At 52.8% G+C, this 21,348-nt stretch overlaps 1 protein-coding gene across 2 annotated transcripts in view; it reads right to left on the minus strand.

Annotated features, from left to right (window-relative positions):
• TBX4 (T-box transcription factor 4) overlaps positions 1 to 15,275 on the minus strand; it is a 32,708-nt gene extending 17,433 nt beyond the window's left edge. For both annotated transcript variants that reach the window (XM_033183751.1, XM_033183750.1), the window contains exons 1-5: positions 15,092 to 15,275; positions 11,055 to 11,240; positions 10,103 to 10,197; positions 1,836 to 1,955; positions 115 to 262 (exon numbers count right to left, since the gene is read on the minus strand). In XM_033183751.1, coding sequence (XP_033039642.1) covers positions 115 to 262; positions 1,836 to 1,955; positions 10,103 to 10,197; positions 11,055 to 11,237 — 546 coding nt within the window. In that variant the 5' untranslated portion in view covers positions 11,238 to 11,240; positions 15,092 to 15,275. The remainder of the gene's footprint in view (positions 1 to 114; positions 263 to 1,835; positions 1,956 to 10,102; positions 10,198 to 11,054; positions 11,241 to 15,091) is intronic.
• Between the last annotated feature and the right edge of the window lie 6,073 nt (positions 15,276 to 21,348).

Consider the following 21,348-nt stretch of genomic DNA (forward strand, 5'->3'; position numbering starts at 1 on the left):
CCAAAGCCTGGAGCTGGATCCCGGAGTGGATTCTCCCCGTCCCCATCCTGGTCTTTCCCACCCCTAATACTGCCCCAGACTTGCCTCCCTAGGCCAGGCAGCCCCCATCCTTACATGGCCAAAGGGGTCCAGGTGGTTGTTTGTCAGTTTCAACTTCTGGAAGGAGACCAGTTGCCGCATCCAGTGGGCCCCTGTGGCAGGAGAATCCGGGTGGACATACAGCCTTCCTGGCATGGCCGGCTCAGCCTTCCCTGCCACCATCCTGCCAACAGAGCAGATAAGAGCGGGCGATTACTCCAGGGGCTGGTGAGGCCAGATTCCCTGTCCCCTCTTGGAGTAAACCCCCATTGACCAGAGAAAAAAAATAGCTGCTGGTCCCACCACATTGTCAAATTAGTACTTCAAGGATAGGAGTGAGGGACAGAGGAGAGAATGCTGAGGAGGAGAGAGCAGTTCTGAATCTCCTTGATTTTACTGCAGTAGAAAAAAAAGGGAGGTTACAGAGAAATGGGATCATTTAATTGAGGGACTGGGGCTAATCACAAAGAAATTGTGAGGAGATTTAGGCACTCCTATGTATATTTACGCTTATGATTTTAAAACTTTTTTTCTTTTTAAGAGACAGATTCTCACTCTGTCACTCATGCTAGTGGTATGATCATAGCTCCCTGCAGCCTCCAATTCCTGGGCTCAAGCAATCCTTCTGCCTCAGCCTCCCAAGTACCTGTGACTACAGGCGTGGAACCCATGCCCAGTTAACTTTTTAAAATTTTTGCGGAGACAGGGATCTTACTATATTACCCAGGCTGGTCTCAAACTCCTGACCTTCAAGTCTTCCTCCTGCCTCTGCCTCCAGAGTAGCTGGGATTACAGACATGAGCCACCACACCTCGTATGATTCTGATTGTCACATGTTATAAATTATAGTATTTAGAGGGAGCTTCTCAGAGGACCTAGACAACTCTCAAATGGCTAGTCCACAAAACAATGGTAAGAACTTCCTTGGTAGCTCTCCCCGCAGCCAGAGCCTGCTCTGAGTTCTAGCCCAGAGAGGGAGAAGAAACAGAAGCATGGCCCTTGCCAGGACGTGGCCACCAAATCCTGCCTCCTCAGTCCAATCTCTCCAGCTCTGTGGCTCACCTGCCGCAGAGCCCAGTGTCCTAGCTGGCTGCTCGCTCCTGGAGTGCTGTTCTGAGCTCCCAGGCAGTCAGGGACTAAGGAGTTGGCCTCACGAAAGGTAGCCCAGCGTTTGTTTACCTGGCCCCTTTTGGTTTTGTCCCTTTACCGCTCTATGTCTCCCAGTCCCTTGCCAAACGTTCCTATCCACCAGCCCCCTGGTGGAGCCTCACTTTGTCTGGATGGCTGGAGGGGCCTAAAGCCAAGGAGAACATGGAGAAACAGGAGAGTGCCTCCACACACCGGGTAATGGCCCTGCTCTTAAAGTCCCCAAGAGAACTGCTCCCATCTTCCCCACAGTGAAGCACTGACAGAGTCTAAATCTGGCCAGTGTTAATGATTTGTCTGTCACCTGACAGCATAGTCACCAAGTCCTGACTGTCCATGGCCATAAGGAGAGTACAGACCCTTGCAATCCACCAAACTCCCAAACATGCAGCTGGTTTTCAGCCCAACCCCAGCCCCACCTGCAGCAGGCATGCAGACATTCGCTGACCACCTCAGCCTCTGCAAGGCCGGTTCCAGGCAGTGAACTCCAGCCTGCAGACCTGGGCAGTCACTCAGGTAGCTAAGAAATCCCCCAGACAAAACACTAGGTGGGGGCGTGCAGCAAGTGGGCAGCTGAGGGAAGGTGGGCGATGCAGTAAGGAGCCACTTACCATTTGTTGTCACAGAACTTGTAGCGATGGTCATCGGCGGGGACGATGTCAATCAGCAAGATGTACTTGGTCTTGGGGTTCATGCCTGTGACTTTTACCTTGTAACTGGGGAACATCCTCCTGGGGGAGCCGAGGGGTGAGGCGGAGCATGTGGACCGAGCACCAGGAGAGGTGGAACAAAGTGAGCAAGGGGGCAGAAGGCCACTAACAGGTGCTGCCCTTTTGGCCAGCGATCCTAGCATTGGTCACAGCTGTGTGACTTGCGCAACTCACTTCCCCCTCTGCCCGCAGGGAAAAGGTGGCACTGGCTGCTGTCTCTGAGCCCTGCAGCTCTCAGTCTGTGTCTAGGAGGAGAGTTTACCCCATTTCCCAAATTCACTTCTCCCCTCCCCCATGATCCCCTAAGACTTGGGGCTAGTGCCTGTGAGCAGCTGAAGCACAGAGACCCCAGTCAGGATTGTGGGAGCAGATTCTGATGCCAACCTTGTTGCCTTAATTTCCCTCCTGTCCTTTGCCAGCCCAGACACAACTGAAGTTCTGGGGTGCAATTATAGGGGGCCGGAAACCAGCATCAGCTGCTTCCATAAATAATGAGCTGCCTCCTCTGGGTCATGCCTCTGTGGAAACCCTTAGGCCTAAAACCAGTTCGTGGGAAAACAGGAGACTGCCATCCAAAACCATGCTAGGTTTGGGTTCTTCCGGTGTATCTATCGGGGTATTTCTCCCTGTGAACACCTCACCTGGACCTGTGCATCCTGAGTATCAGGGGAAAGTCGGTCCAGGAGCCTCATGGATAAGAGAGGGCAGGGATTCTGAAACCACTTGCCATGGTCACAGCCTGGGCCCCACTGACAAGCCTTAGGCAACTTGCTTGAACCTCTCTGTGCCTTGGTTTCCTTATCTCTAAAACAAGGATAACATTACCACCTATCTCATAGATTGCTGCGTGAATGACCACGGACCCCTGCTGCATTACACCCTCAGCAAAGTAAATGGAGAAGTGGTATGACCTACTTCTACGAAAATGGGTTCACCAAAGCCCAGAAAGTTTGCCATTTCCTGCAGCCCATGCTGAGGCCGTCTAGGGCCTTGAGGTTCAGGGCACATTCCAGAGGGGGCTTCCGCACACCCCTCAGCACATACACACACACAACAGCACAGTGCATACACAAACACGCTGGGCACAGCTCCCTCCCCTGGTCACTAGGTCCCTGACTTCAGCAGAGAGAAGAATGGAACTTCCTCACCATCCTCCTCAGACTCCATCCCCCACCCCCAGCTGATCTCCCACAAAGGTGTTCCCCAAGAGAAACAGGATCCAAACCTAGCTGAAGACACAATGAAGACACTAAGCCCCACTGAGCTGTGCCACTGCCCGGCTGGTCCACTCTGGGACAACCAGCAGGTGGTTCTCTGCCTCTTACTAACCCAAGACAGTATAGGACCCTGGAGAAACTGTCCAAGATGCCACAAACAGATTATCAGAGGTCCCTATTTTGTCACCAGGGGCACCAGCTTACCTGGACAGGACAGGGCTTCCAGAAAGGATCAAGGCCTTTATAAGCTAGCAGGCCCTAAGCCCAGGCCAGGACCCCGACTGAGGCAGAGGGTTCACTTCCTTGCCAGCCCACGTCCCGCCCAGCCCCACCTGTGCCCCTCTCTTGCTGGAGGAGAAGCCTGTGCAAACACGCAGGGCAGGGAGGTGGGGATGTGGGGTGTGTGTGCCCAAGCACATGTGAGCGAGTGTGCGAGTGCGCATGTGTGGATGTGTGCGTGCCTGGAGGGAGGAGGGAAGTTCTAGCTGCAAGTCTAGGGACTTATAAACCATGTGGAAGAATTTGTCTCAGATGTCAATTGAAAGCATTTTCAAATGTCCACCCCGCCCCCTCTCCAGGAATGGGGGAAGTGAGGGGCTCAGGAACCCAACCCTGCCTCCCACTTACCAGCCCCCCATGGGGCCTGGGGGCGCAGCTGGAGCTTGCACCACCTTTTCCCGGCCCTGCCTCTCTCCTGGTGGGCCTACAGCTGAATCAGGAAGGGCAGCAGCTGCCTTGCCTCCCCCTTCCCTGGGGTGAGGCCAAGAATCCTGCCCCCTCCAGGCCACCATTTTGTAACTGCCACAGAAACAGCCACAAAATGGGGCAGTTCTGGCCATACTTGGGCTGGCCTGGCACCCGGGGCCTGCACTCAGCTTGTCTCCTGTCATCATTCCAGGTGGCAATAGCAGAGGGCAGCCATGGCTTCCCTCCAGGGCCAGTGTCCACACAGGGGGCGGGGAGCGAAGGGCTCCCTGCCACTTTGGCAGGCATGGTAGCCTAGGCTGAGAGGAGGCTAAGGGGCCCTGGCCTTCCCCTCTTCTTCTCCCTGCTGGGCTTCATCTCCACAGCCCAGGAGGCCCGGCTGACACTGACTGAGTGCTTTCAGCAAGGCCTTTGAGGAGGCTGCTCTCTGCAGCCCCAGCTGGTGTCTTGGGACCTGGCCCCTCCTGGAAGCTGATCATGGACCAGATTCCTGACTGATAAGGAGATGTGGCATCCGTGCAGGGAAGGGGAGTACCTCCCAGCCTCGCCTCCCCTGCCCACCAGTTCCCCTCTATCTAAGGCAGCAGCGCTCAGGAGCTGAGGGACTAGGATGTCTGGTCTGAATGGGGAGTTCAAAAGCCCTCTGCTCGGGGCTGAACTGCCTCAGGCAGTTCCATTGCCTTCAATGCAACAGACGTCTAGGTCTTGGCAGGGTCTAGTTGGGGGACTGCTTCTGAGCCATGCAGAACCCACTCTGGGGTGGGGTGGGGGGCCCTAAGCACTATCATTTCCCTGCCTAGGTGGCTCCAGAAGGAGGAAGGGTCCACCCAGGGTTGGGGAAGGGCTGCCTGTGAAGGTGAGGCCCCCTCTGTCCCCTCCATCGGCTTCCTGCCCAGGTCGAGGGGAGAATTCAAGGCCTCACGGGCATCCGCCCTTGGGTTCCTGAAGGGACTAAAGTTGGTGCCTAGATGCCTGACTTGGGGGTGTTCACCAGCGTGTCATGCCTCAGGCGACAGAGGCCAGCTGGGTTTGGGAGCTGTGACTTCCTATGAGCTCTGCCTCTCTAATGAAAGGTTTGAAATGATGGAGTGAGATGTAAATTGTTTCTGTGATTTATGGCATAGAATTCACCTGAAAACCAACACCCTACGGTGGAAAGCAACGCCTCCCTGTTTGTGTGTTGGGGTGGGGGAGGTGACCAAGAAGGAAAGCACTGCGGGTGCCGCCTGTCTCCACACAGGCCCTGCCACCAGCGCTGGCGGTGACGCCCGCCTGTCCCCGGCACTCTGTGCTCTACGTCTGGGTCCGCCCCGGCGAGCCCTCTCCCTGCGCGTTCCTCCGCTCCCCTCCCTGCACCCTCTCTCTATGCCCCCCACCCTCTCCCTGCTCCCACCCCGTCCTCCTGTCCCTCCCTCTTCTCAGCCCCTCGGCACCCTTTCCACTTGCCCGGCACCTTCCCTCTGCGCCCCAAGCGCCGTCTCCATGCTCCCCTAGTTCCCCGCGCCCGGTCGGGATCCCGCGCCCCCGGACAGATGGGGGCTCCCCCCGGCACACGCGGAAACGGCTCCGCCAGGGGAATAAACAAGCCGCCTGCTCGCCGGCCCGGGAGGAGATGAAAGCCCGGGGCTTCTCCTCTGATCATGAAACAGGCTCTGAAAGGGTGCGGGGCTGGAGCCTTTATCTATTCATACTCGGAAATGGCTTTAGAATGAACTGCTAAGATAAGCTTCCTCGGACATTTCTCGGTGTTGGAGGCGCGCGGGGCGCGGGGCAAGGGTTTGGGGCTTTTTTAAATTCTGGCAACAAACCCATAACTGCGAACTCACTGCTGAGAGAGAACACGCAAGTTCTAGCTGCGCTCCGAGAGCCCCGGGAGCTTCCCGGCCAAATAGGTGGCCAAATTTAAGGCGCTTATTCGCAGCGCCCTTCCTGGGGAGAGGGACAGTGACTACGGGATACCCCTAGATTCTCTCCACCTGGAGGGTCCCCCAATCCCCAACCCCTCTGCAGCCCCGACTTTCTCGGAGGTCCCTGGGGACTCCAGTAATAGCTACACGGACCCTCCCTTAATGTAGGGGAACACCAGCCGGAAGGGGTCAGAAGTCTAGAGAGTGGTTTCAAGGGTGGGGATGGCGCTGACTGGGTAGGCACACAAGGATTCTTGGGGGGGGGGGGTGGTGATCTATTTCTTTATCTGGAGGAAGGTTACACGAGTATGTTCATTTTGTGCAAGTCTGTAAAGCTGCATCCTTAAGACGTGTGGACTCTTCTGTAGGAATGTTCCACTTCAATACATTCAGGTTAAAAATTATATATGTGTGTATACATACACAGGCGCCTTGGAGCCCAGAGTCTGAAGAGAACCCTACAGCAGTAAAACGACAGGGGTGCCCTGAAAACCCTTTGTTTCTCCAATGCTGATGTGGGGGCGGGGGCGGGGGCTCTTCAGGAGGAATCCTGGGTATACAGGGAAGAGGCCAGGGCCCAGAGTCCAAGGCTGAGGTTAGGAGTAGGGCTGCTGGTGCCACCTACACTGAGACCAAGCCTTTTATAGCCAAGTGAGTTCTGATTTTGAAGCTAATAAATCGATTTCCACATTCACACACACATACACAGAGGCATACGCACACAGTTTTCTAATTCACCCAAAGCATATTTAAGAAATCTTTTCCCTGAGGGAGGGGCAGGGGTGAGAGTGTGTGGAATGGATGTTGTTTTGGAAGATCAGTTGCTTCTCTTAGATTTTTTTTTTAAGGCACTTCCTTCTGATAGACTTTTGCTTTCAGAAAATACTTTAAAAAGAGATCAAAGCACTCTCTCCCCAACCCACTTTCCCAGTGTCTTCAACCCTTACTTCTCTTATCATCCACGCCACTGGGCTCTGACGCTCTGTATACAGAGTGAGGGCAATTGGCTTTGAAGCCCCGGATTAAGCCGGGCCAAATCCTTGCCTCAGAATAACAAACAATACAGGTTCAACAGGAGTTCTCATCGGTAGTTCATTTTTCAAACGCAAATTCACTGTCACTAACACAAGCAACATTGAACTCAACAGGCTATGAAGGCTGATAGTGGAGATTTATCTGGTGGCAAAACCATGACCTAGGAGTAGGGCAGTGAGACGGTTAGGCAATTTTCATTTTGGGGAGGTTTATATTTAAATTTTTTTGTGGAGCTCACTTTTATCTATGTTTGGGAGAAAATGCAGTTTCTCACATGTATCAAGCTTGGCAGGGATGTGGGCAGGCCAAGAGAGGGATCCGCTGTCTGCGGTTATCAGCATGAACCCTCTGGACACAGAGATCCAAGAGACTGAGACAGGCTGTGGAGGGCTGTGTCCCCCATTTCACACCTGACATGGAGGTTGCTGAGTATTCAGAAACTGGTGGCTCCCACCGTGGTTGGCATTTTATCCACCAGGCCACATTGTTTGGCAGTTCAAAGTCACTATCCAGTGAGAGGGATTCTTCTCTCCGTTGACCTTCAAGACTCTCAAGGACCCAAAGGGCTAAGGTAGGAAGAAAACTTGTGACCTGAGAACTCAACCTGGCTTGAGAACATTCTGGCTCCCCTTCTCCAGGGCCTGCTCCTGCCCAGCCAGATGGCAGTTATCATGTCCCTAATTAGCCAGGATCTCTAGGGCAGAGCCACAATCCACACTGAATAGGACCCCGTAAAAAAGCAATCAAGGGAACTTATCAAAGTAGGGGTTGTGTTCTGGGGATGGGGTGCCTCATCTGTTTCCCTATGTAGACCTGGTAACTGCCTCACTTCCCGTCTCTGCAGTTTGGTGTATGTTCTCTTGGTTCTCCTCCAGCTCTGTCTATCTAGGAAGCTGTGATTCCAGGTTTAGCAGCAAGGCCCAGACTGACAAATGGAAGTGTACCAAGAAGGGTTCCAGTAGAGGCACACAGAATTTGGGGAGCAGGGAGAGGCACTGGACAGGATGTTGAAGAACCACAGCTCAGTAAAGTAAATCAGACTAAATCAGAGCAATACAGTGGTTGCTGAAGGAGGGGGAAGCTATGAAGGAGGAAATAGGGTCTGTGAGGGGTGAGGGGTTGGGGGCATGAGACTAGTGATTTTCTTAAGAACCAGACCCAATGCAAGGATAAGTTTCTGCCAGAGAAGTGAAAGGCTGTGATGGATCCATAATTGGCCAACATCATCACAGCCATTTAAAAAATATTATCATAATTCCCTAAGGTCCACCTCTAAGCCTCAACTAGCATCAAGCACAAACATCTACCTGAAGCTAGCCACCTCTGGAAGTGTGTGTATAAGTGTATGTGTTGGGAGAGGGAGGAGGAGGACCCACGCAGATGCAGGAAACACCACTGAGGAAAACCATAAAATGCCTTTTGTTTAAAATGCCAGAGGCCAGACATGCCCGGAGAACATGCTGACCAGTTATTTTCAAGAGACAGTTATTTCTGCTGCCTAAAAATGTAAGTTCTGAAACTTTCTCTTTGTTACCTTCTTTCCACACCAGCAGGCACAAGGAATAGCCCCATTCCCCTTCACACTTGACCAAGTGGATTACCCATTTACCAACCATCATCCATGTGATTCCCTGGTTTGAGTCTCACGGTGATAGAAAAGGAAAGGACAGCAGATAGGTCTACGGTCACCATTTCCCTGACACCACTGAGCTACAAGGAGGCTGTGACTTGCCCAAGTGCACTCAGCCAGAAAGAGGCAGGGCTTGTGACACCTGGATTCCACTGTCCTCAATGCCTACTCCATGTGGCACCTCTGCCAGCCCCTTCATGAGTCTTCCTTCCCTATCTCCATCCCCAAAATGCAGCAAGCTCAGGCCCTAAAATAAACCTACTTTCTCCCTGATAGAGGCCCTGAGTGGTGATGCCACCTCCCTGGCTAAGACCTGAGGGTGGCCAAGTGCCCAGACCTCCACCCTCAACAAAATAAAGGAAATTTTATAAGGCCTGCCAGTGAGCAGAGACAAGAAGGACCACAGCACCCCACACACTGCACACAGCAAACCAACCAACTTTTTGTTTCCTTTGAATAGTCTATCATTCCGTAAGCGGTTCAGCAGAGCTGAGTTCTCTAAAAAGTAGAAGAAAATACTGAGTGGGATGCCAGACACTTCTCTAATTATCGCTAATGTTATTCACTAGCACTTCTTGTGTGCTTGCATGTGACAGGAACTCAGTGCTTTACATACAATGTATGAGGCAAGACCTGTTCTTCTACAGATGGAGTGGGGAGGGTAGTTAAGCAGAGACCCTTAAGTACCTTGTCTGAGGTTGCACAGATGAAAGTAGCTGAGTTGGAACTGGATCCCTCACCCACTGTGTTCTGACTCCAAATTCCTGGCACTCAAGGCTTCATCATCTTATTCCTTCAAAATCTCAATTATGAGACACATCCAGGCAAAGGGACATTTTCACACCTAATCTGTCCCCAGGGACCGAAATCAAGTGTGTGTATGTGGAGGGGACAGAATGGGTGGGGAGGGAGTTCCTGAACCTGAACTTGCCAGCGTCTCTGTCTACAGCAATCCGCCTTCACCTGATAACCGCTCTCCTCCACACTCCTGCCCCCACCCCACCAGCCCCAGTGAATCTCTCACTCAACCCCCTGTGAGTCTTCCTCCTCTCATCCTCTCCTCCCTGTTCTCTCCCACAGACACCACCGCATTTTAAAGATGTTTCCACTTTATAAATCATCCTTTTCTGGCAGCCACCGAGAGCCGCTCCCCCAACACACAGGGAGCCCAACGTGGTGCTTTCCCGTTGGCCAGAGATGGGGATGGAAACAGAAGAGCGGCGCCCCTGGGATGAGAAACTTGGGGTTCCAGTCACTCACGAAAATGTATGAAAACCGCTCTCCCCATCTGCTGAGAGGCATCTCTGGGTCCGCAATCAATGCATTCCTGAGAAACTTCCTCAGGTCCTCAAAGAAAGGAGAGCAGAGTAGCCCCCCAGGGGGCCAAAAGTGCTGGAGCTGGGACTCTGGGCGTCGCGATCCCTGTTTGGATTCATTTGCATAGCGCTGCCCCTCCCCCTCGGTCTTTCCCGCAAGCCCCGGGCTGCTGCGGTGGCCCCCTGCGGGCTTTGGCAGCCCAGTCCCAAGCTGCGGAGGGAGGTGGCACTGAGGCCCGAGGAGGCAGACAGGACTCCCATAGGCCACCAGGCTGGGGCCGAGAGGACTTCTAAGGGACCCCCCTGGTCCCCATTGTTCTCCACCGCCATCCCCGGATGTAAATCTCGCAGCGCTGACCTGCCCGCCTTGGTGATGATCATCTCGGTGCCGGCCTCGTGGAACTTCTTCCAGAGCTCCTTCTCATGCAGCCCCACCTTGATGTTCTCGATGGTCTGGGGATGGGAGGGAGAGAAACTTGTGTCTGCCTGGCCCAGGGCTCCACGCGGAGCCTGAGGAAGGATGAACCAGACCCGAAGAGCTGTGCGGAACCCTGCCCGCCCGGAGCCCACGGCTCCAGATTTCGTTTCGCAGAATGATTTTGAACTACTCGTAAATTTAAAAGAATTAATCGGTGGCTAAAACTCCCTCCTTTGAAGCTGCACCTACGAAGGAACCCGCAGAGGACACACATAGTGGCCAGCGCAGGTTAGACGACACTCTTGCACACTCATGAACATTTCCGTGGCGGGCCATCACCACAGGCTCCCCGGGCAGACACAGACAGGGAGAGGCGCACGCACCCTCGGCCAGGTGCGCGCCTACAGATAGTGCACACAGATCCCCAGGCGGCATCCCGCGCTCTGTGATCGTCCGATTATCACTGTGAAGCCCTCGGCGACGTCCCAGAGGCCTTGGAGCACCGCAGCGACTCCCGTGCGCACTGGCGGGGCCGCCTTCTCTTGCCCCCCGTTCGGTCCCAGGCCCTCTATGGGTTGTTGGAGCTGGACACTTGGTCAAGGCTCGCTCCGATGCTCCGGGGGTCTCCTTCGTTCTTACTGCCCCTCTCCTCTATCTCTAGCTCTAACTCTTGCTTGTCCCACAGTAGCCCCGAGGGCTCAAAGTGGAGAAGGACCCAGAAGGCAGAGAAAGCCAGCCCTGTTCAGTGGAGAACTAACAGGCAGACGGTCTTGAACGTAGCCAGGTCCCCCTGAAAGTGAGTACTGTCGACGATCGGACGGAATGACGGACACAGACGACCCCGCAGACAGACCGACGCCCGACTTCTACCCGACGGCTGGCGCAGCCCTACCTGCTCCGCGGCGGCGGCGACGACGTCAGCCCCGGGGCCAGGGGGGCTGCCTAGCGCGGCTCCGCTGAGGCCCGGCGCTGCCAGCGCGGGCTCGGGGGCGTTGGCTGCGCTGGCCTCGCCGAGCGCTGGGCCCGGGGCCCGGAAGGCCTCCTCGCTCTCGGACAGGCCCTTATCCTGCAGCATCTCCTGCGGGCACAGCACACAACGAATCACTCGCCCAGGTCCACACTCGCCAGAGGCCCCGTGGCCCTCTCCAGCCGATCCCGGGACTTCGTGCGGGGCGCGGAGGCCGCCCTGGAGCACGTGGACCCCGCCCCCTCCTAAGCTGGAGGAGGGAGCCCGCAAGGACGGCAGGTCCCTCGCCTCCTCCCTTCAGGCTGTGGACCTGGGAGGGTCTGCGGCAGTTCAATGTCTGCCTGCCCCTGGGTGTGGGGTTCTGTGATGAGTAGGTCTAGCGGAGGGACCGCCCTCTCGGCATTGCCACAGCTGCACCCCGAGTCCCTCCCTCCTACTGGGCTCTAGTGGAGCCTGAGGCCTGGGTCTTCTCGGTTGTTCCCCAATAACTGGGGTCCAGGCCTCTCTGTGGGCCCAGGACAACCAGGACACTTCTTGGCCATGCAGGAAAGGAGAGCCAGGCTGGAGGGTAGGGCCCAGGCTCCTGCAGCTCCACACCTGTGTGCAGAGAGGGCCTCGGGCCCTCAGGCCCAGCTCACCCATCTGCCCTCACCCAACCCCTCAGACAGCACTGAGGTAGAGACTTCCTGAACCAAAGGCTTTCACTCCAACACAGTCCCCGTCCACACACATCCTCTTCCCATTCTAGCACAGACATGCTCACACCGAAACACAGCCCCTCACACAGCATCCCACCCGCCTGAGCAGCCACACTCTACTGGGTGACTGATCCAGGTTCTGCCCTCCGCCCAGGCCTCCCCTGCCTGGCGCTCGGGTTCAAATTCACAGGCTCACTCAGGCACACTTTAGCGCCACAGGGCTCTGCTTTGGGCCTAAAGACCCACAGTCTTCCCAGCGAAGGACCAGGCCAGTAGGCTGGGCCCATTCACAGGAACCTCTTAGCCCTGCCTGGCACAGCTACATTTCTTCGGGTGTCTTGGTTGATTCTCTCGCCTACGCAGATGCCTGCTCCCTGCCCAAAGCATCCCTTAGGGGTGTGCCCCGCTTGCTCCGCTTCGCCTTTCCACCTTCCTGCTCTTCCCCATCCTGCTGGACCTGGGCGCTCCAGCGGGGCTTTCTGTAGGTCTGGCGGCCCCTCTTGAGGCGGAATGCTCCGCCTTTCTCTTCCTACCTTCTTCCCGTTCTCCCCGGGCCCTCCCGGAGCATCCCCGGGCTCAGGCCTCTCTCCCATCCTGTTCAGAGGCCTCCTCATCCCGGTCTCAGACTTCGACTCCCAGGGCCTCGCAAAGTAAACAAGCCAAGTGCAACCGAGGAGATAAAAAGGGGCCGGGGCCACTCCGGATTGGGAAAAACCCATAAAGATAAGGCTGACAGGCGGGCCGGTCTTCGGCCACAGCCCGCAGAGAGTGAGACTCGCTGGACATTGCCAGCGCCAGCACCCGCCTCGGACCACGTGCGAACGCGGGGCCGAGCCTCGGAAACCCAGGAGTCCCCACACAAGGGGCCGCTGCCCCAATAGGGTAGCTGCCCACTCTGGCCAGCGCGCTGGGTCCAACTATATCTAGGACCCCGGCGGGATCGGCGCCAGCGACCGAGCGATCGGCTGGTCCCAGACGTGGCGGCCTGCGGGGTCGCAAGGAGGGGCCGTCTCGCGCTTGGCCCGCATGGCCACGGGGTCCTCTGCTGGGCTCTCTCACACCCGGAGCCGTGCAGCGGAGCCCTGCGGCTCGCGCCCTGCGCTCTCAGTCCTACGCGCTCAGTCCTGCCGGGTGAGGGGCCGGTTCACAGCCCGCGTCCACTGACTCGGGCCCCGCAGCTCGGACTGAGGACGAGGCCTGCGTGGTGTTCTGCTTCCCAGGCTCAGGGTTTGCCTCTTCCTTTTCTCTCCGCCACGAAGCCACATCCGGACCTCGCGACAGCTTGCCCCCTTCCCACCAATTTCCTTTTTTCCCCACCCGGCTGGCCCGGGGCGGCCGTCCCCGCGGTCCTCTCGGACCTCGAGCTTGGTCGCGCTCGGCGGTCCGCACCGCGGGGTCCCGCACTCAGCCCCGGATAGCGGTCCGCGCTGGTCTTTCACATCCGCTCCTCTGCGCCGCAGCCACCGCTCCCTTTGCGATGGGATCTGTTGCTTTCAGTCGCCTCGTTTTCCAAAGACGACAGCATTTTTCTTTTCACTTTTAGGTTACTGGGGATATGTTTCTTGCACTAGGGGAATTGTTAATATTTCGTACTGTTTTGTAATATTTTAATTGTCCTTATTATGAGAGTAGTATTTTGGTCAGTTCGGGAACTTTGAGAATATCCTATCGCGTGGATTATTACTCCTTTGTATCTTTAATACTGTATGGTTAAAGCCCTGGTTTGATTCGTTAGCTTACTGCTACTAAATTTGTTGTTTTCCTGACACTGCTCCATCATTTCAGGGTCGCCTGGCACATTCATAATACTATTACCAATATCTAGTTGACATAGTGTACAATAGGTCACGTTAATCTATTATTTTTTTATTTTTGCTTTATATCCCTAATATGTTTCCGTTGCTTGCTCTTCATTTTGTTTATACTTTGCCACGCTGTTTCAGTAACTTCTTGTTTACCATAACTTGTCATATAACTGTTCTGAAAATTCATGTTAATTTTCTTCACATCCTTATAATACTTCTTGTTATCTAACCACAATTTGTTTTGTTAGGCTTGCTCATAACACTCTAGGTATTATTCTTCCACACACCCTGACAGTATCTTGTTACTTTGTCATTATTTGTAATGTTACAGATCTTAACTCGCTAGTTATTTTTCATCACATCATTACTTCTTGCTGTTTTGTCATACTTTGCAATATTGCTGTAGCTCTTAATACTCTGATTATTTTTCATCACATTGGTACAATACTTCTTATTACTCAACCATTATTTATAATGTTCTTGTGACTATTAATACATTGGTCATAAATTGTCATATTACTCCAGCAATTCTTGTTAATGTGTCTTTATTTACATTACTATTGCTCCTAAGATTTTAGTTAATATTTGTTTTAATAGTTCACTATAGTATCAATAATACATTATATTATTATATCACTACCATTAATAGTATTTCCCTTAATAGTATTTTCATTGTTCATCTTTCTCCTAGAGTTCGTTTCCTAGTTTCCAACAGTTCGGCAATTTGTTAGACTATTACTATACGTTATATTAGTGCAATTGGCTTTAATACAATAGTCCTTACATTGTTCCTCCATTTAGAATTACTTTGCTTTAATCTTTTTAAAAATCGTGATTACTATTTTCACTTGATTCTGAAAGTTACTACGATTGTATTATTTGAAAGTTCACGTGTTATATCAGTTATGCCGATTAGCCCTTTCTTTGGTAATTGTTCACATTCTAATAATCTTTAATTATCGATCATTATTTATACATAATGTTCCTTGCTTTAATTTTGACTAGTCTTGCATCAAAGGCTCTGAGTCCAGTAGGTTCTGATCTCACACATTTCTACATGGATTTTCGCTTCAGTACGGGGGCCCTCTTCCTTGGCCTTGCATATTCTGCAAACACCAATTTCCAGGCCACTGTTCCGCCTGTCACGGCCTTGTTCTTAGGGTGCTGGCGCTATCGATATTTCCATGCTCTTGGGTCCCTAGACCCAATTCGTCGCGTTACACACAGAGGAGGGCTCGTGCCCCAACTACTGGGTGTCTGGCCGAGGCGGCGGCCCGACCCAAGACACTTCGCGCCGCCTTCCTGCAACTTTGACCGCCCCTGAAGTTCTTCTCCGGGTCGCGAGACTCGCCCCTTTCCAGCTTCTCGTCCTGTCCGACCCTGCAGCCTAACCCTGAGCCCCTGTGGCCCCAGCCCCGCACGCCCAGCTGGTCCCCACTCGGCTGGAACCAACACTCACCCTAATTGCGGTGCCGCATGCGGAGGCGCCAGCGGCCCGAGGTCCCTTGCAGGTTCGGGTCCGAGGAGCGCGGGACGGCCGAGGCTCCGACTCCGCGCCGCTGGGTCAGGGTCCAGCTGCCCGTCGTGCCCTCGGGGCTGGACACATCCCGGCTCTGGAGCGGGCCCTTGATCTCCAAGGCTGCACTTTGGGGCCTCAGCTCCCTCCCCCTCCCTCCCTCCCTCTGGGGCCGCCCCCCCTCCGCGCTGACGTCGCCGCTGTCAATCAGTTCGCGCCCGCTGTCCCCCAGGGAGGGGGGCTCCAGGGTTCCCCGGCGTCGCGGTCCCCAGGACCCCGAGCCCCACGCGAGCAGCCGGCTCCTCCACCGCACGGCCCAGTGCCCTCCTCTTGGCCCTCGGGCCCCGCGAGCCGGGTAGGGGCTGGGAGCCCCGCATGGTTTAGATTAGAGAGGCTGGAAGCAAGGGCGAGCAGCCCGGCTCTCAGCCGAGGCTCGACAACCAGGAGGACTCGCCCGGCCCCGCCGTGCCCGAAGACTAGGGCGCACCATGACCGGGCCTGGCCACCCCCTGCCGGTGCCCGCTTCCAGGCAGCGACCTCCGCGGACCCCTGGCTGCGGGCTCCCCGCCCGCAGAGCGCCGCTCCCAGCCGTGCGCGCCGTTCCTTTGGGAGCCCCCGTCAGGAGGTCGCAGGCGCACACGCGCCTCACAGGCCCACGCTCGGCTTCCCGACCATGCCCACTACGCGGCCTCGCACCTTCAGGCCCTGGGCACGGCCCCTCTGCTCACCCGCCCTCCTTGTCCTGGCCCAGGGGGCCGCGGGCGCTGGACCCGGCCTGGCGCGCCTGGAAGTCGGCCTCGGAGGTCAGGGGTGAGGACAGGGAGGAAGCCCGGTGGCCGGGTGCGGGGCGGCGCCGGCAGGGAAGTGCTGGGCCGGCCTCTGAGTCGGAGCTGAGTCTGGTTTGGGCCTTGACAGAGCCCAGGCCGGGCTGCAAGGTGCCAGGCTTGGCAGAGCCTCCTGGGGAAACTGCGGCCCAGGGCCAGGATTCCGCGGGAGCTCCTTGAGATCCTGGAGAGCTGAAGAGGAAGCCCAATGCCTGCCTAGGCTAGGAAGTGGAGACTGGGGAGCGTCCGGCTCCGAGCCACCCAGTCCTTCCCGCCTCAGAAAGGGAGGCCTGCTCAGCGCCCAGACCTCCCTGCCCAGCCTCTGAGCTCTCTGTCTCCACTTACCTCTATTTCTCTCTGTCTGTCTGTACCTCCTACAGGACCCAGGCTTTCCACGGGCAGACAGACCCATGTGGACCCCAGCCTGTGCCCCAGGCTCCCGGCCTGTCACATGCCCAGAATCCTGGGGCAGGAACAGGCCTGCCCACCCATCTGCAAAGGCTGCAGAAACCTCATCAATAAGGATCCCCAGAGTGGTCCCTTAGTGCTTAGCATGGGCTGCATCCCTCCCTCCACCTGTGTCCTCTCTGTCCCTTTCCAGATTCTGACCTCAAAAATCAGCTTGAAGGGAAGAGGACAGGGAAATGCTTTTCCTGGATGGGTCTGTCCCTGTTCTAATGCTAGGAAATGGAAAGCCAGCATCAATGCCTCCTTTACCACCCTGCACTCAAAGGTGGAAGCAAAACACCAGCTCAGAAAAGCCAGTCGTTGCTGCTGTCAGGAGCCTGAAATCCAGCCCAACAGTGGGCCGCTGCTCAAGTCCCTGTCACCCTTGCAGTACCAGATTCCACCACCCCATCACCATTCCTCTCATGGAGTCTCAAACCAGGGAGGGGAAATAATATCTAAGAGGAGTGGAGAAGTGGAATCCTTCCCCAATCCTGTGGACTCCTGGAATGGAGAAAGGGAAGGCCCTGGCATTTCAGGAGATGCCTTGGGAGTCGTGTTTCCTGTGTTAGGGAGACCTGGATGACATCCTTCAGCTTCTGCTGGCAAGCCCCCTCCCATGACCCCTCCAACAGCCTGTAGGGAAATCCCTTGCAAATAAATAGTATACAGACTAAGCAACCAACTACTGTGCGGAATGGTGAACAGGGAGGGCAGTGAATCAGCAGGTACTATGGGAAGACTAGAGTTAGGCCAGACTCTGGAAAGAATTTGTTGACAGTCATTGGAGGAAGTTCATACTTAGAGCTTATAGTATAGTTCTTTAATTTAAAAAAAAAAAAATCTTAGACTGGAGCCTTCCTATAAGTGCAAGGCTTTCTGGAGACTCATGGCAGACAGTCTAAATTAATATCAACAGGTTCATGATGACGTGGAGAAATGAGATATGGAAGGGACAGGTAAGCTTTTGGCAGTGAAAAGGAAGGGGCAAACCAGCCAGCAAGTGAGTAAACGAGAGAGGTTCTGTATGCACATTCCCCATTACTAGAATGGAATACCTCATTTAACTGACTCTAAGACACACATTTTTCACATTCTGATATCTCTGAAACTGAGATGCATCTGATAGTTAGTGGTGTGTCACAGCTTAATTAGCAGCGTTTTTTCTTCTTAGTTGTAAGTAAAGTAATAGAAAAGCTTATAACGGATGCTGCATAGTATTTGCTGAAAAAGAGCCTGTGTAGAAGAGGAAAAGACCAATTTTTTTTTCTCCAAAACTACTTTGAGGAGTTCAAGGTATGAAAACCCTCCTCAACTAGCTACACAAATAATTGACTGTACCACACATCTGTCACACTGATTTGAGTTGGCTTGGGGGAAAGTGCTCAGGTTTGGTAACAGGCTCACCTTGGTTTTGAAATTCCTGGCTCACCATTTTGCAGCTATGTGACCTTGGGCAAGTCCCTTAATGCTGATATAAAATGGGGATAATTACATCAACCTACTAGCTTATTGTGAGGATTGCCTATATTAATGCATGTTTGATAAAGGCTAGCTCTCAAGTATTTTAAAAATTTATTCTACTTTTCTCTTTTCCCCAAAAGGCTTGAGGTGGTTTATAACCAAAATTAGCTCATAAAAACACAAGTAGAAAAACACATTAGGATCAAGGAAAAAGGGGTAAGCATACATGCTATCACTAAGTGCTAACAAGGTTGCTATAATTGAGAATAAAATCTGGCTTATGAGCAGCAGAGCAACATGGTAGTTCTCTATGTCAGAAATGTGGAAACAGTAACTCTTTGGTGAATGGTGAAGGAACAGACTTTGTCCTGGCCCTAAATTTTAAAAAGTAGTTTCTCGGCTGGGATTATAGGCACAGTGGCTCATGCCTGTAATCCCAGGACTTTGGGAGGCCAAGGCAGGAGGGTCACTTGAGGCCTGGAGTTCGAGACCAGCCTGGCCAACACGGTGAAACCCTGTCTCTACTAAAAATACAAAAATTAGCCAGACATGGTGGGGCATGCCTGTAGTCCCAGCTACTCGGGAGGCTGAGGCAGGGGAATAGCTTGAACCTGGGAGGCAGAGGTTTCGGTGAGCCGAAATAGTGCCATTGCACTCCAACCTGGGTGACAGAGTGAGACTCTGTCTCAAAAATAATAATAAATAAAATTTTTAAAAAGTAGTTTCTCATATAAATGTTTATTGCTCTATCTGTACAGTGTTTTACCATTTACAAAGTGGTTTCACAGCTGCCATCTCATTTGATACTGTATTAACTCCATTTTTTTCTCTATTTTATGGATTCATTCATCCAAAGAAATATTAAATGCTTACTATGTGTTAGACACACAAACAGGAGGAAAGGCCAACTGACCATTCTGTTAGTTACCCAACCGCTTGACAACCCCGTCATTAACTGCAAATTCATTAATGAATAACCTGCAAACTGATTAATTAATCACCTAATCAGTCTCAGAGATAGCAAGGGCTACAGGATAAGAGGGGGATGCCAGTCAGCACAGTAGGGTGGCTCCCTAGAGCCTGGGGTGGCTTTGGTTGAGGATGACCTTTTGGTGGAGGATGAGCTGGCACCATAGTGTAGTGAAAAGCAATTACAATTTTTTAAAAAATAGGTTTTTGGAGCACTTAATAAATGCTAATGCCAAGCTCCAACCCAGACCAACTGAGTCAGAATCTCTGCTAGCAGATCCAAAGCCGGACATGGTGGTGCCGCTTGTAGTCCTAGCTACTCAGGGAACCAAGGTGGGAGGATAGCTTGAGCCCAGGAGTTCCAGGCAAGGCTGAGAACCACTGATCTATGAAAATCTTGTTCTCTGCTTTCCTAGTCTCTCTTGTAGCTAGAGTTGTCCACGTAATCCAGTGTTGGCCAATGAGACCTAAACGGAAGACTGGCGGGGAGAAAGGTTGTGGGAAATATTTTGCTTTCTTGATAAAGGGGAAGATGTGGTCTTGCTTTCCCCCACAGATGAGATCCTTGAAGTTCTTACCCTCTAGAGACCTTAAGGCAGGAAGGATGAAAGTCAATGTGTTAAGAATATCCGAGGAAAAAAAGAAAGGGCCTGAGTTCCTTATGGCATCATTGAGCAGGTAAATCAGTGCCAGCCTGCTTCTTATAAGAAAAATAAACCTTATTTCTTTTCATCATTCTTAGTCTGGATGGATCTCTGTTACTTATAGCCAAATACGCTCCTGAAGTATATGTAAAAGTTCCCAACTCAGTGTTTTTTTGTTTTTTTGTTTTTTTTAAGAAACAGCATCTCACTCTGTTGCCCAGGCTGGCATGCAATCATAGCTCACTGCAGCCTCAAAGACTCCTGGGCTGAAGGCCATCCTCTTGCTTCACCAGTTCAGTGCAGAGTGCCTTCCTCCCTAATGAAAGATACTTACCTGAGAGTGCATGTGCTCGTGCCTTCCCATTCAAAACCAGGAAACAAAATCCCTCCTCAATTCTTTCCCAGCTACGTTTTTCTGTGTATGCTGTGGTCTAAGGCATGGGACCCTTATTAAGCTCCAAAAGGGAAAGGATGGATGAGGCAGCAGGGAATTGATCTGTCCCTTGTAGCTTTATTGTCACCCAGTAGCCCCAAGTCTTGGTGCCAGATTCCTCAGCCCACATCTCATTCAGATTAGCAAGCTCAGGAAAGCTGTGGGGCAGGAGCTTGAGTTCCCTCTGGGAGGTTGGAGAAGGACGGAGCAGGGGATGGGTAGAGGTGGCAACTGCTGCTGCTGCAGGTGCTTCCCCTCCCACCACAGATGCAGGTCTGCTTACCTGACCTCTCACTCTGCTCTCCCAGGCCTTCTCCTATCAGGGAGAACCAGAAACTTCCAGGTAGAAGGAACTGAGGACTGGGCTGCCTTGATCTCTGAGCTGGGTAAGGCAGACTGGTCTGAGCCCCTTTGGGACTGAGGACAGAGACAGTGATTCACCAACAGCACGCAGGTGGATCCCTCCTTTAACTCTCATTTGAGACACTACAGAGGTAAGGAATGAATGATCAAGTCTGGGTTTTGCATAGCCTGAGCAATCTAGACCTCCTGATTCAGAGACCTTTTTCTTCAGTGGATTTTCTGGAGGTCAGCTTTCCCCTCCCCCGTCCATACACTACCTGCTCCTGAAGCCTCACTTCCTTCTGTTTCCTCCAGTAAGACTTCTCTGAAATATATGCTTATTTTACTACCAGAGGAAGGTATATCTGCTAGCGTTGTGCTAGGTGAAAAAAATTCCTAAATCAGAGATATTATTTAATTGTTCAACACCTCCCTTTTTTTCCTTTCTCCTTTGTATTCTTCCTAAGCATAGATAATCCAAATTTGGCTTTAAATTCGGCTTCTTGGGGATATTTCTGAATGAGGGGCTAAAATAAATTAGAATTCAAGAGTGGGAGAGTATCAGAAAACGCTTGGAATTTGAAGTTTAAAGGCCTGAACTCAGGTCTGTTTACAGAGGGACCTACAGCATGTTCTAGGTCAGAGTTTTAAGGCTAGAGCAGAGTTTTAAGGCTCTGCTTCCTCATCTATAAATGAATTTAATAATAACAGCCACCTCATAGGGTGGTAGAAAGGATGAAGTGACAGCACATAGATAAAAGTGCTGTGAGGGCTCACAATTATAGCTAACATTTATCAAACACCTACAAAGTTCCTGGCAGAATTCTAAGAACTTTTGCACATTATCTCATTTCAGCCTCACTACCTTATCAGGTGGTTACTATCATAAACCCAATTTTACAGATGAAAAAATTGAGGTCACATAATTTGCCCAACGTCATACAACCAGGAAATGAAGACAAGATTTAAAGTCAAACTACTTCAAATTTTCAGTGCCTATGCTTTTAAGTAAACTGCTCTCCAGTCTCTTAACTTAAGCAGGTTTTATTTGTTAAACAGGGATAACACAACCTCCTT

The sequence above is a fragment of the Trachypithecus francoisi genome, unplaced genomic scaffold, assembly GCF_009764315.1.
Source record: "Trachypithecus francoisi isolate TF-2019V2 unplaced genomic scaffold, Tfra_2.0 Lachesis_group20, whole genome shotgun sequence".
NCBI classification, from domain to species: Eukaryota; Metazoa; Chordata; class Mammalia; order Primates; family Cercopithecidae; genus Trachypithecus; species Trachypithecus francoisi.